General features: G+C 44.1%; 1 protein-coding gene across 1 annotated transcript in view; it reads right to left on the reverse strand.

The window, feature by feature from the left end:
- hs3st2 (heparan sulfate (glucosamine) 3-O-sulfotransferase 2) overlaps positions 1-15,408 on the reverse strand; it is a gene marked incomplete at both ends in the record, with an annotated part of 53,833 nt that extends 38,425 nt beyond the window's left edge. The window contains one exon of the mRNA XM_084328315.1: positions 14,846-15,408. Coding sequence (XP_084184441.1) covers positions 14,846-15,408 — 563 coding nt within the window. The remainder of the gene's footprint in view (positions 1-14,845) is intronic.
- Between the last annotated feature and the right edge of the window lie 369 nt (positions 15,409-15,777).

Consider the following 15,777-nt stretch of genomic DNA (forward strand, 5'->3'; position numbering starts at 1 on the left):
GAGATGTTTGTAATTTGTTTTTTAGTGCCTTTGAGGTGCTTTGGTACCATGAGGTGCAAGCATAGTCGTAGTACCCTTGAATGAGTGCTCCTGCCAGAGTCTTCAGGGTATTCTTGTTTACCAGTGAGGAGATCCGGTACAAGAAACGCGTTCGTTGGTTGACTTTTTTTATTACATTGGATGCCATTTTGTCACAGGAAAGATTAGCCTCTAGGATGGAACCCAGGTAGGTAATTTCATCTTTCCTTGTGATAATATTGTCACCCACTGTAACCGAGAAGCCGTCGGTCTTGCTGAGTTTGTTATTTGAACCGAAGAGAATGGACTCTGTTTTGCCCATGTGTAATGATAGTTTGTTGTCGGTGAGCCATATGCAGATTTTGCCTAGTTCCGAGCTGAGGGCTTTTTCAACCTGTAACTTGTTCTTGTCAGAGACCAGCAGGGCTGAGTCGTCCGCAAACAGGAACAAGTTGCAGTCACAAGCTGACGACATGTCATTTGCATAACATGGTTGTCTCTCTGATGTCTGTCTGTCTGTCTGTCTGTCTCTGCTGTAACATGGTTGTCTCTCTGATGTCTGTCTGTCTGTCTGTCTGTCTCTGCTGTAACATGGTTGTCTCTCTGATGTCTTGGTTGTCTGTCTGTCTCTGCTGTAACATGGTTGTCTCTCTGATGTCTGTATGTCTGTCTGTCTCTGCTGTAACATGGTTGTCTCTCTGATGTCTGTATGTCTGTCTCTGCTGTAACATGGTTGTCTCTCTGATGTCTTGTCTGTCTGTCTGTCTCTGCTGTAACATGGTTGTCTCTCTGATGTCTTGTCTGTCTGTCTGTCTCTGCTGTAACATGGTTGTCTCTCTGATGTCTTGGGTGTCTGTCTGTCTCTGCTGTAACATGGTTGTCTCTCTGACGTCTTGTCTGTCTGTCTGTCTCTGCTGTAACATGGCTGTCTCTCTGACGTCTTGTCTGTATGTCTGTCTCTGCTGTAACATGGTTGTCTCTCTGACGTTTTGTCTGTCTGTCTGTCTCTGCTGTAACATGGTTGTCTCTCTGACGTCTTGTCTGTCTGTCTGTCTCTGCTGTAACATGGTTGTCTCTCTGATGTTGTGTCTGTCTGTCTGTCTCTGCTGTAACATGGTTGTCTCTCTGATGTCTGTCTGTCTGTTTGTCTCTGCTGTAACATGGTTGTCTCTCTGACGTCTTGTCTGTATGTGTGTCTCTGCTGTAACATGGTTGTCTCTCTGACGTCTTGTCTGTCTGTCTGTCTCTGCTGTAACATGGTTGTCTCTCTGACATCTTGTCTGTCTGTCTGTCTCTGCTGTAACATGGTTGTCTCTCTGACGTCTTGTCTGTATGTCTGTCTCTGCTGTAACATGGTTGTCTCTCTGACGTCTTGTCTGTATGTTTGTCTGTCTCTGCTGTAACATGGTTGTCTCTCTGACGTCTTGTCTGTATGTCTGTCTCTGCTGTAACATGGTTGTCTCTCTGACGTCTTGTCTGTATGTCTGTCTCTGCTGTAACATGGTTGTCTCTCTGACGTCTTGTCTGTATGTCTGTCTCTGCTGTAACATGGTTGTCCTATGTTCTTCTTTTTGGTAACGCAATATTGTGCGTTCCGACACAAAACTAATTTGTGTATCAACAATAAAAAATCTTCGTATCTTTTCACCTATACAGCGCGATCTCTCAGTGGCAAGGAGTAACGCGTGGGAGGCTCACGCTGCCCCCGATGCTTCCTGATTCTGCTGTACAGGCGCACCAACCGACCTGTAGGAGTCGCTGTCCACAACGACCAAAAATTCATTATGAATAAAAAAAATTATATTTTAGATATTTTATTTTTGTAATTAAAAACAAAGGTTCGAACGTCCGTTCGAAAAACTCTGACGAAGTTCGAAGCCCAAAAACAGGCTTCGGGGACAGCTCTACTTTCTGTCCTCGTCAACCTTTCTGTCCTCGTCAACCTTTCTGTCAACCTTTCTGTCCTCGTCAACCTTTCTGTCCTCGTCAACATTTCTGTCCTCGTCAACCTTTCTGTCCTCGTCAACCTTTCTGTCCTCGTCAACCTTTCTGTCCTCGTCAACATTTCTGTCCTCGTCAACCTTTCTGTCCTCACCAACCTTTCTGTCCTCGTCAACCTTTCTGTCCTCGTCAACCTTTCTGTCCTTGTCAACCTTTCTGTCCTTGTCAACCTTTCTGTCCTCACCAACCTTTCTGTCCTCACCAACCTTTCTGTCCTCGTCAACCTTTCTGTCCTCGTCAACCTTTCTGTCCTCGTCAACCTTTCTGTCCTCACCAACCTTTCTGTCCTCGTCAACCTTTCTGTCCTCGTCAACCTTTCTGTCAACCTTTCTGTCCTCGTCAACCTTTCTGTCCTCGTCAACCTTTCTGTCAACCTTTCTGTCCTCATCAACCTTTCTGTCCTCACCAACCTTTCTGTCCTCGTCAACCTTTCTGTCCTCACCAACCTTTCTGTCCTCGTCAACCTTTCTGTCCTCGTCAACCTTTCTGTCCTCGTCAACCTTTCTGTCCTCGTCAACCTTTCTGTCCTCACCAACCTTTCTGTCCTCGTCAACCTTTCTGTCCTCGTCAACCTTTCTGTCCTCGCCAACCTTTCTGTCCTCGTCAACCTTTCTGTCCTCGCCAACCTTTCTGTCCTCACCAACCTTTCTGTCCTCGTCAACCTTTCTGTCCTCACCAACCTTTCTGTCCTCGTCAACCTTTCTGTCCTCACCAACCTTTCTGTCCTCACCAACCTTTCTGTCCTCGTCAACCTTTCTGTCCTCGTCAACCTGTCTGTCCTCGTCAACCTTTCTGTCCTCGTCAACCTTTCTGTCCTCACCAACCTTTCTGTCCTCGCCAACCTTTCTGTCCTCACCAACCTTTCTGTCCTCGCCAACCTTTCTGTCCTCGTCAACCTTTCTGTCCTCATCAACCTTTCTGTCCTCATCAACCTTTCTGTCCTCACCAACCTTTCTGTCCTCGTCAACCTTTCTGTCCTCACCAACCTTTCTGTCCTCGCCAACCTCTCGCCAAGCTCCCTGCCTCCCCGAACCAATTAACAGCGGCGCTGCAGAGGAATATCTCTCACCGGGCTGAGCCTCACGATTTCTACGAACACACTTCTCAGGGATTCTGCTGGAAGTGCTTCTGACTCCTGCAGAATCAATAGAGCCGAGATGCCCTTTAAAGTGTGGACGGTTGAAGCGGCGATGTGCTCTTGTTTGATCTTTATGATCCGAGCGGAAAATGGTGAAATAGTAAAATAAAGCAGCGAGAGGCGAGAGACGGGAGAGACGGGTGGCGACGTTGCAGCATAGCTCTGTTCCTACCGGCTCCTCTGTACTTATATGCGGGGTCTTTCACACAGTGTAAATGAGGCCACAGGGGTGTTCTGTTATGGGGTTACAGTAATGAATGCGGCCCCGTTTTTTCCTTTTTCTTTTTTTTGTCACGTTTTGGTCCGTCGCATGCAAAAGGTAATCGGGTGAAATGTACAACTGGCCCTTAAAAATGGTTGAACCTTGTTTTTTTGTACTGTATTCGGTTTCAGGCTGCGTGTGCAATAAACACTAACTGGGTCTAATAGGAGAGCATTAGCGATGACTGTAATTACATTACAAAATACAAAACCGAGCGACCGACAAACCGACCGACCGACCGGCTGACTTCAACGTCACACTCTGACCGACCGACCGGTATGTAGGTTGGTAGGTAGGTAGGTAGGTAGGTAGGTAGGTAGGTAGGTAGGTAGGTAGGTAGGTAGGTTGGTATGTTGGTAGGTAGGTAGGTAGGTAGGTAGGTAGGTAGGTAGGTAGGTAGGTAGGTAGGTAGGTAGGTTGGTAGGTAGGTAGGTAGGTAGGTAGGTTGGTATGTTGGTAGGTAGGTAGGTAGGTAGGTAGGTAGGTAGGTAGGTAGGTAGGTAGGTAGGTTGGTAGGTAGGTAGGTAGGTAGGTAGGTAGGTAGGTAGGTTGGTAGGTAGGTAGGTAGGTAGGTATGTAGGTAGGTAGGTAGGTAGGTAGGTAGGTAGGTAGGTAGGTAGAACTTCCCACCAGTCAGGACCGCTGAAACCCAACCACTTCTCCACCATTGACTAAAAACACACTTCTTGAATCAATATCTGAAATTTAAAAAGTACTGTTATTACTACCTAATATGCTAATGTCTATACTATGCACTCGAGACTGTAGCACTCAAGTTCAACACTGTTTAACAAACAATCTTACTGACCCTCAGCTGCCAGAGATGTACCCTTCCTGCTGACTAAATGACTAAATTACTAAATGTAAATCAATGTAATGTAAAGTGGGTTTACCTGTACATGCATGCAGAGGCAAAGTAGTCATACAGCGACACACTCATGTGACGGGCAACACATAGGAACTAGAGCTGTTTCCCCGAAGCCTGTTTTTGGGATTCGAACTTCGCCAGGGTTTTTCGAACGGACGTTTTTAATAATAAAAAAATAAAAATTCTAAAAATAAATATAATTTTTATTTTTTTTTTTATAAATATCCTCAAACTAAATCCTCAATTTGAATAAAGTGATGAATCTGATTAAATGATAAATATTAAATCAACTTTCTTTAACACAATGATCGCCAGATGGCACTGTATGGCCGTTTGTGCCAGCGCTTTGTTCAATGGGATAATGCCGGTGTTTGCAACTGCTAAAACTATATTAAATATTATAGCTATGGATCTAATAACATTGTCGATTGTCAGTGAGTTTCTTCCGGTCAACATGCAAGAAACAGATACTTTTTTCATCCGTACATTTCCGTTTTATACCGTGGTGAATATGAGTATAGTTTGAGTGATTCTGAGTAATCCCAGGAAAAGACGCGAAAACAGCGTTTTAGTGAAATTCACAAAACACGTTGCCATTCCTCGCTTGGATCAACAATCAATCTGAAATCAACGCTAGATTATCGGTATTATCTTTCATCATGCACGCAGGAAAGGGATACGGGGACGCGGGGCCACTCCGTGCTTTTGATTGCTACCAACACACACACACACACCACCCCGACACGCTTCGATCGCGGGAAAGAATTATCGGATAAACGCTCGAGATCGATAATATATAGTCCTTGTCTATGATGTACTGCAAAAAGAATAATCCAATTATCTGATCGCCATTCCAAATACTGGTCGCGTCAGTGTATCCAGCGTTATCCAGCATTGCATATGAAAGGGGGGGGGGGGGGCAAGTCGATGCATCGATATAAGCCGGAGTCTTGCCGGAGTGCATAGACCCCGCCTGCACGGCTCAGCTCGGCCGAGAAAAAAAGCCACATTGTTTCAAATGGGGTGCAATAGCGGCCGCAAGGCGTTAGGTGGCGGTATCGCACTGCTGCGGTCTCAGACAGAGGGTCACCCAGTCCTACAGCACAGCAGGGTGAATTATGAATGGAAATAGCGAATAAAAGAAAAACGGATCCAATAACGAGTTTACTCGTTGTTGGCGTCCAACGATTGGCGGGCTATAACGAGTTAATTGGTTTTTGGCGCAGAAACGGTTAATGAATATAACTCATCAGTTGTAATACTATAATATTAGTGTAGCCTAATCTTTATCTGCAACTGTGAAGAAAAACCACATTGGTTTAAACAGAATGAATACACAGAATTTTTTATTAAAATGTTTCAATGTGAATGTTGATTTAGAATTCAAATGCCAACGTAACGAATGAACGTTAGAACGTTTGGGCTCAGCCCGAATAGGAACACACTTTTTTTGGGGGGGGGTCGCCAATTACCTTTCTTCTCTGCATTTGACCCATCCCATCGTCCTGTTCCGCACAGTCAGACAGGTTCACGTCTACAGACCTACTTTCATGTCCCCGTCTTTCCACTCCCCAGGGAACTCATTAATTTCACCTTCCATGGGACCACGTACGAATATCAGAGTGATCCCCATTTGTAGACGCTCGGATCCTCATTGGAGACGGCGCTCAAACCTCCGTGCCACCAGCGCATGAGAGAGTTCGATTCTACCTGGATGACATCCTGGTGCTCAGCCAGACGGAGGAGACGGCGAGGTGTCACACACCCGACCCCTGGCGGAGCATCTGTCTCGTGGGAAGTTCTCCCATCCACTGGAAAGAGAGCAGTCCTTTCCCCCCAAGCAGCACACTGATGGCATCGCACTGAACTCAGCCTCCATGATGGCCTCTCTTTCCCCTCTGCGTCAAGAGAACATACGGTCGGTCACCGCTACAGAGGTGTCACCATCGCAGGACCGGTATCGCTCTGTCAGTGCTGTGCTTCCTCAGCAGGATCGCGGGAGAAGTGTTTTCTTAGCCTCCGTTATGGGCTTTCCTGGTCAGCCGTTATCCTCTCTCTGATCGTTAGCATGGAGAGATGGATGGGGTGTATTAAAGTCTACGGCCCACACAGACCCTCTGTGGGTTATGTTATAACCTGTCCTGCCTGGGTTCCGTAATGGTCAGCCATTCTCTTCTGCCTTAGGCAGTTTGACCCGAGATCCACTGAGGGTTCATGTTTTTAATCAATTCTGCCGGCTGCTAAACGAACAATAATCACTATGCAACAACCATCAAATGCACACAGCACACACACCCACACGCACACACTCACTTAAACAAACAACACACTGCAGCACCCACTCTCCACACTTTAAAGTTTAGATCACACAAACACACTTTACACTTTATATTTATTGATAAAGGATTTGCACTACAACTCGTACACCTACTGTGAATTGTACCTAAATTGCACCTCGTCCCATTTCTGCCTTGCACTATATAGTATTGTATATTAGTACACTGCACAGTATTGTATATTGTATGGTAACTACGTCTATTCTGCATCGAACATTGTACATATGTCTAAACTGAACACTGTGACCTAATTTTTTTACTTCTAATTTTACTATGTCATTTTATTTCATACTTATCTTGTCTTGCACAGTCTCTGGAGCGTAACAGTAAGAAGCATTTTGTATAAAAGTATTCTGTACTTCTGTATGACAACTATTAAAGAAACTTGAAACTTGAAACTTGGGATATTAAATGTTTTCCTCTGAATGATAGAGTTTTGTGTCTATCTCCTTTTGACCTTTGGACCAACAGAGGGTACATTGATCAGGGCGTCGCTCTTGCTTCGCCTATGATCACATCTGCTCCTCCAAAATACGCACCTTGCGTTTTTGAAGCAACACTTTTTCGGGCGCTCTCAGTAGAAAAAGAAAAGTTTCAACTTCAGCCACGGAGCGCACCGACGTCAATGTCACCTTGTTGTCGACGGACCAATCGAATCAACCGAGGGGAGGGATTACAGATCTCAGGTATCTGAAGAGAAATCTACAGTAAAAAAGCAAAACATCGATAATGGAGGAGAAGCACATTTAGTCAGTTTCCTACAAACCTTGTTTGTACGAGCAGGTCTTACCACGGCCGAGATATGAACAGCAACGCCTGGAGGGCTGTGCGCAGTAACTTTCTTTTTTTTTTTTTATCTTTTTCCCCCCTCCTTTTCCGATTTTTCTCCCATCCCACTGTTAGCCAATTCCCAACCCCCTTCCTGGTTGTTGCACACCCCCCCCTACTGTTGGTCCGGGAGGCCGGAGACTGTCACATGCTTTCCTCCGACACATGTGCAGCCAGCCTGGCCGCGCAGATTCTCACTGGGAGAGTGTAACGTGTGGAAGGTCACACTACCTCCCTCCAGATCCTTCCCTTGCTGAGCAGGCGCTCCGACCGAACTGTAGGAGTCATACTTTCGCCCGCTCTGACGTCTTTTTATTTTTTTATTGAATACTTTATTTTGACACAATCATAGGACAAACATTTGAAAAAGACAATAACAGTGTCATCACGCTGGTCAAAAATGGATAAAACACAATAAAGCCATGGCTTGTTTCCATTGTGGTCCATAACTCGGTAACACATAACACTCTGTGTGCCCGGCCGCGCGCGCGGTTCTTGGAACCCGCGAGTGCCTGCGCGGCGCGGCTGGTGTGTCTGGGCTGTGAGACTGGTCTTACTGTCCATAAAGAAATGTACTTTAACCACAACATACTCCACTATAAGGAAGCTCTCTCCAAAGCTAAAAGTACTCACTGTGCCAGTGTAATGAGCTCAGGCGCGGGAAGCACTCAAGGCCTGTTTTTTTTACTGTTAAGTCACTCTCACAGCCTCCTGACACTCTCACTCCACTAATGCACTCTGTTTCTCAATGCAATGTGTTCATGGACTTTTTCAATAATAAAATCACAAAAATACATCAGCAACTGTCTTCCTCAACTAACGTCGCCTACAGTTCACCGTGTTCCTTCCCTGATGCTCCCATTCTCTACTCTCTCTCTCTCTAGCGTTCTACTCCCATCTGTTAGTGACATATCAGACTTCGTCCGAAAAGGTAAACCCTCTACATGTCAGTTAGAGCCCCTTCCCACCCACCTAGTTAAAGCTAACTCTTCTACATGTCAGTTAGAGCCCCTTCCCACCCACCTAGTTAAAGCTAACTCTTCTACATGTCAGTGAGAGCCCCTTCCCACCCACCTAGTTAAAGCTAAACCTTCTACATGTCAGTTAGAGCCCCTTCCCACCCACCTAGTTAAAGCTAACTCTTCTACATGTCAGTTAGAGCCCCTTCCCACCCACCTAGTTAAAGCTAACTCTTCTACATGTCAGTTAGAGCCCCTTCCCACCCACCTAGTTAAAGCTAACTCTTCTACATGTCAGTTAGAGCCCCTTCCCACCCACCTAGTTAAAGCTAACTCTTCTACATGTCAGTTAGAGCCCCTTCCCACCCACCTAGTTAAAGCTAACTCTTCTACATGTCAGTTAGAGCCCCTTCCCACCCACCTAGTTAAAGCTAACTCTTCTACATGTCAGTTAGCGCCCCTTCCCACCCACCTAGTTAAAGCTAACTCTTCTACATGTCAGTTAGAGCCCCTTCCCACCCACCTAGTTAAAGCTAACTCTTCTACATGTCAGTTAGAGCCCCTTCCCACCCACCTAGTTAAAGCTAAACCTTCTACATGTCAGTTAGAGCCCCTTCCCACCCACCTAGTTAAAGCTAACTCTTCTACATGTCAGTTAGAGCCCCTTCCCACCCACCTAGTTAAAGCTAAACCTTCTACATGTCAGTTAGAGCCCCTTCCCACCCACCTAGTTAAAGCTAACTCTTCTACATGTCAGTTAGAGCCCCTTCCCACCCACCTAGTTAAAGCTAAACCTTCTACATGTCAGTTAGAGCCCCTTCCCACCCACCTAGTTAAAGCTGCCTACCATCCTCGTCTTCTACAATAACGGCCATCATACACTCCTCCCTGACCTCTGGTCTCGTTCCCTCTGCCCTCAAAACAGCCGCTATTACTCCCATATTGAAGAAACCCGGTGCAGACACCAATATTCTGAATAATCTCCGGCCTATTTCTAATCTCCCATTTCTTGCCAAAATACTGGGGGAAAAAAACGGTGGCAGTCCAGTTTCACACTCACCTCTCCAGCAACAATCAGTTTGAGCAATTTCAATCTGGTTTTCGATCTCTCCGTAGCACTGAAACAGCCCTATAGTTAAAATCACAACCGACTTACTAGTTAGTGGCTGCCGGTTCTGGTCTCTCGAGTCCTCCTCACTATATACTCATACTTCTGGATCTCTCTGCAGCATTTGACACCATTTCACATTCCATTCTTCTAGACGGACTAACCTCCATTGGCATCACGTGGCACCCCTCTTCCCCGGTTCAACTCATACCTCACAGGCCGCACTCAATATGTACAACTGAACGATGTCAAATCACACTCACTCACACAATCGACGTGTCACTCCCCCTTCCCGTCTGACTACTACCATGGGATCCAGAGCCTTCTCCCGCTGTGCCCCCCCCCCCCCCCCCCCCGCCTCTGGAACTCCCCCACAAGACATCCAGAGAGAGAGAGAGAGAGGGAGAGTGATAAGGTTGGCAGGTGCCCCTGCTGAGATCAATAGTAAAACACAAGAACATAGGGTAAATATATCCTTCCGCCCCTCCACTCTCAAGTACACCAATGTGTTAATGTTCACTCACTGCCTATCGAAAGATGTTAAGTTAGAGTGTTGTGTTCATTCATAGTTAGACATTAGTAGAATAGACACAACGTGAGGTAATCACCATCCATTTTAAACCGGTTATTATTACAGCTTGGTGTTATCGTTAATGTTGTTATTGATTGATTGATGAGTCGGCATTTAATACAGAGGTGCTGTCGGCATTTAATACAGAGGTGCTTCACACAGCGCTCGTTTCCAATATTATAAATACGTTAGCAGATAGACGTTAATACAGAGGTGCTTCACAGCGATCACAGCGCGCGTTTCCAATATTATAAATACGGAAACAGCTGTTCTGCGAGCGAAAGAGCTGTAGAGCGTTGCATAAGCGCATCGATAAGGGGGTGTGTAATAGGGTAGGGTCACGTGGAGTCAGTGGCCAATCAGAGCAATGCGGAAACGCAGTTCTGTACAGTTCTGTTGTAGGTGGCATTCACGCGTCCTGTACGGTTTGGTTTCCTCACTGCGCCCTACCTCATTAGAAAAGATCATGAGGAGATGGGAGGAGGACCTGGGTGAGGACATGATGAGGACCTGGGTGAGGACATCACAGAAGACCTGTGGGAGGATATTCTACACCGGGTCCACTCCTCTTCAATTTGTGCCAGGCACGGACTGATCCAATGTAAAATTGTTCACCGTTCACATTGGACTAAAGTCAGGCTAGCCAAGATCTATGGCAACATTGATCCCACCTGTGATACATGTCATTGTGCCCCTGCTACACATAGTCACATGTTTTGGTCCTGCCCTTCCCTACAACAGTGTGTAACTGATTGGGTCGGACATGCCCCGAGTGGGAGTTGAACCCCGGTCTCCTGCGCCGCGGGCGACATCACAGACCACTGTACCAAGAGGTGAATTCACTTCTAAGTAATGGGTCTGGACGCCTCTGGGGAGTGAGTTTACTTGCAGTACCGCTGCCGTCCACAGTCACTTCACAACACATCGTGACTGTACGATAGACACGCGGTACTCCGTTACACCTACATAATTATTGGTCTGAAATATTTGAAACTATCTCAAATAGTATTGAGATCCCATTCCCAATCAGTCAGACTGCCATAACTGCTTGCTTTGGTGTCCCTCCTACTACCCTGTCTCTGCCAAGATATAAAGCTGACCTGGTGGCATTTGTTACTCTCCTGGCTAGACGTCTCATTTTACTGCACTGGAAGTCACCCACTCCTCCATCTCACTCTATGTGGCTCAGGGATATTTTGCACTTCCTTAAGATGGAGAAAATAAGGTGTGTCATAAGGGGTTCGACGGCTAGATTTTTATAAAACATGGGGTCGTTTCTTTACCTATGTTGGGGAACAAGGTTCAATCGACCCCCCATAAGCAATACTCACTTTTAACCTAGTATTATCTGGCTGGTTAACCTGTCTACATGTGCAGGTTTAACCCGAGGTTTACCTTCTCACTTAAAAAAATTAATAATTTTTTTCCCATTCCTCTCTTTCTGCTGTACAGTCCTTGTCCTGAGTGTACATATATGTCCAATTGACTGTATGTCCGAAACAATATCTATATATTTCTTTTGTGGTGTATTCGCTGTAGTCTATATTCAACAGACCTATATTTTGACTACTTATACGTAGTTATGTGCAATATGTATATTGTTTACATTCAACAGACCTATATTTTGACTACTTATATGTAGATATGTGCAATATAAAAATCTGGTTTTAGAGAAAAACACAGTACAATCTCGGCGGCTACTGTAGTTATAAATGACATTGTATCAGCCCTTGACAAAGGAAAGCATTGTGCTGCCCTGTTTGTAGATTTGTCTAAGGCGTTTGATACTGTTGACCACCTTCTCCTCTTACAAAGATTGCAGAGTGTTGGCTTTGATACAGGTGCTTGCAGTTGGTTTCAAAACTATTTAACAGAAAGATTTCAGTGTGTGAAAATGGGAAATGCCCAATCAGAGCTTCTATCCATCACAAAAGGTGTTCCACAGGGATCAATCCTCGGTCCGGTCTTATTTACCATTTATATTAATAATATTGTCTCATCTCTGAGCAGCTGTCAAAGCCACCTTTACGCGGATGACACAGTTCTCTATTGTCCTGCTGATTCTGTGCAACTGGCCACTAAATATTTACAACTCTCCTTTGACGCCCTGCAAGATGCACTTATTAGTCTAAAATTGGTGCTTAATGCCAGTAAAACTAAATTCATGTTGTTTTCCAAAGCCAAAAATATTGTTTATAGTGACTTGCATATATCGACTCTGAACAGTTCTTATATCGAGAGAGTTTCAGAATACAAATACCTTGGTATTTGGATTGATGAAGGACTTACATTTAAATATCATGTGGGCGTTCTCGCCAGTAAATTACGGAAAAAGATTGGCTTTTTGTATAGAAATAGAGCCAACTTCCCTATGATTAGTAGAAAGAGAGTTGTTGAAGCAGTATTCCTATCTGTTTTGGATTACGGAGATGTGATTTATAGACATGCAGCGGCTTCCACTCTTAAGCCCTTAGACTCTGTTTATCATTCAGCCATTAGATTTATCACCGGTGATAGTTATGGTACTCACCATTGTATCCTATATAATAAGGTCGGGTGGGCCTCTCTGGCAGAGAGACGTAAGTTGCATTGCAATCTTTTTATCTATAAAGCCATAATTAGAGATTGTCCAAATTATATTAGTTCTTTATTGGAATGGACCACTGGACCCTGTCGTACACGATCCAGTTTTTGTCTTACACTTAGAGTGCCTAGAGTTTGTACTGAACTTGGTAGATCTGCTTTTGGCTTTTTTGCCCCTACCTCATGGAATACCCTGCAGGAAACACTGAAACTAGACACTCTAGTGTCTATGGGTCGGTTTAGAACCTTAATGACCAATCAGGTCACCACAATATGTAATTGTTTTTAAATTATTACCTCTGTTTTAATTTTGAGCTATTTTATTCTTTTTAAAAGATTTTTTATTATTTTTTTTTAATGTATTTTAAAATGTGCTCTCAATTATTCTGATTGTCTGATGTCTTTATATTTATGAACACACTGTGACACTTGTGTATGTAACATCTCGACGGCACTGTAAATGAGTTTAATTACTCAGTGTATTATCGAGTATAAATAAAGATTGAATGAATATTGTTTACATTCAACAGACCTATATTTTGACTACTTATATGTAGATATGTGCAATATGTATATTGTTTACATTCAACAGACCTATATTTTGACTACTTATACGTAGTTATGTGCAATATGTATATTGTTTACATTCAACAGACCTATATTTTGACTACTTATATGTAGATATGTGCAATACGTCTGGCATATATGTGTACAGTTTGACCTAGATACTGCTCATTTCATATTGCAACGAAAAACGTCAATAAACAAAGTTTTGAAAAAAATAAAATAAATATATATATATATATATATATATATATATATATATATATATATATATATATATATATATATATATATATATATATATATATATATATATATATATATATATATATATATATATATATATATATATATATATGTAATAAGACCATAGGTGATAACAATTTCAGAGACACTGCCGATGGAAGATATTACATTGGATGGGAATTGTGACAAACCCAACACAGTGGGCTACAGCAGGTGCCTCTAATAATAAAACCACAAGTAGCCTAAAAAGGTAAATCACAGCTAGTTAACAGAACCTGAGCAACAGCAGGCTATAGCTGACTGATACTGTACTGTACTGTACTGTCCCGTCTGCTGCTGGCCTCACCTGTAAACTGGACTCACTGCGTCCAAGTACCCAGTTTAGGCAGCAAAGTGGGGGATTCCTGGTGCCTTAGCTGTAGACTATATTATGTACTAAGCTCGACTACCACACACCCTACTTCACGTCACAGTCCAGCTGCCCAGCCCCTGTATCTGCTCGCCCACTAGCCTGACTGTCCTGATTGTGATTATGTGGTTATGTGATTTATGATTATGTGTGCCTGCCATGTGTGTGCGTGCCTATACAGTGTTTATGTATAGCTTTGATTTGTCCCTGTACGCTGTTTTTTTTATTTATTTTTATAGACGCACGAATGCCTAGTGACTGAATGTACAGAATATGTTTTAAACTGTTTTTATATTAGCTCTAATGTCCTTCTATTTTTCTGTTTCTTTTCTGGCTTAAAAACATCTATAGCCCAGGGACTACAACTGAAAACAACGATGAATTGAAAATGGGGGACCCTGATGTAAACAGGACGAAAGTCTTTCTCTGGTCTGCATCCCCTTAACAATTGTGTGTATTGAGCCGTACTGTATTGTACCCATTCTGCAATCTGTTAAATGTTCAATCAATCAATCAATTAATCAAAGCAACCCTGCTAATGTTGGCATATTTACAGTTTTTAATTTGTATTCATTTATAAATGTATAAACATGATGTTGATTGATATGCACCGAATGAATAAAAACTTTTATTAACAGATTGCAGAATGGATACAATACAGTACGGCTCAATACACACAATTGTTAAGGGGATGCAGACCAGAGAAAGACTTTCGTCTTGTTTACACCAGGGTCCCCCATTTTCAATGCATAGTGATTGTCTGTCCCTGATCAAATAAACTGAGTAAACTAAACTAAATTACTTCTAACACTGTCAGCGTGCAGTTAGAAGTGGTTTAGTTTAGTTTACTCAGTTTATTTGATCAGGGACAGTGCAATCAATCAACAGTTTATACATACATGATGTAATATACATAATGCTAAACGAGCAATAAAAAAAGCTCTCTCCTCTCACCTGTACCAGTCCAGACCGCGGTCATAGTTCCGGTCGAAGAAGTGGGACTCGGTGCCCAACGCGCGCACATCTGGGTGTATCCGGATGAACTCCAGCACCGCCCGGGTGCCGCCCTTCTTCACGCCGACGATCAGCGCGTTGGGTAACTTCTTATTCCCATATCTCTGCGAAACAGCAGTCAAATTCATGGTGGTCAACAACGTCTCCAATTCGGACGGAGGTGGAGGTGGAGGAGCGGTGGCGGCGCCGCTGCGCGCAGAGGAGACGCGGTGACTCCGGTGGGTGCGCGCCGGAGGATGCTCCGTGCGTAAAGAAGGGCAGTCGGTGGATGATTTGTGCAGAAGTTTCTTGTTGCTCCCTACTATGTTGTTCTTGTAACTCCGGTGGTTGGTCGACATGACGGCGCTGCTGCAACAGAAGACGAGACTGTAGCATAAGTAGGCGAAGGAGAGCGACACGGTGAAGATGCAGGCGAGCCTCTTGCTGAATCTGTTGTGGGCAGAGGATGATGGTGATGATGATGATGATGGCACGACTCGACTGGAGAGGAACCTACATGCCATGTCTCCTCCGCGCCGGGCTCTGCGTCATGGTCTCCCATCGGTGGTGTGTTCCCCTCTCTGTGTCCGCGTCAGGCTGTGGTGGTTATTATATCCAAGTTATGAATGATATATATTATTATCTGGAGTCCTGGAGATATTATATATCCATAAAGTCTGAGAGAAGCATCCAAGTGGGGATCAGTGGTGTTATTCCTCGAAGGCATCAAGTGTCTGTGCGCGCGTCAGACTACATCATGGAAACAACTTTGCATGTTCAAATGTTGTTATTATTATAGCCAGGATTATGTCTTGTGATATTATGTCCTCCCCCTATACACACCATGAAGTTTGTTAAAAAGTAGTTTGAGTGAGAGAGAGACAAAAAAATAC

This window comes from Notolepis coatsorum (assembly GCF_963971535.1).
Source record: "Notolepis coatsorum genome assembly, chromosome: 14".
NCBI lineage: Eukaryota > Metazoa > Chordata > Actinopteri > Aulopiformes > Paralepididae > Notolepis > Notolepis coatsorum.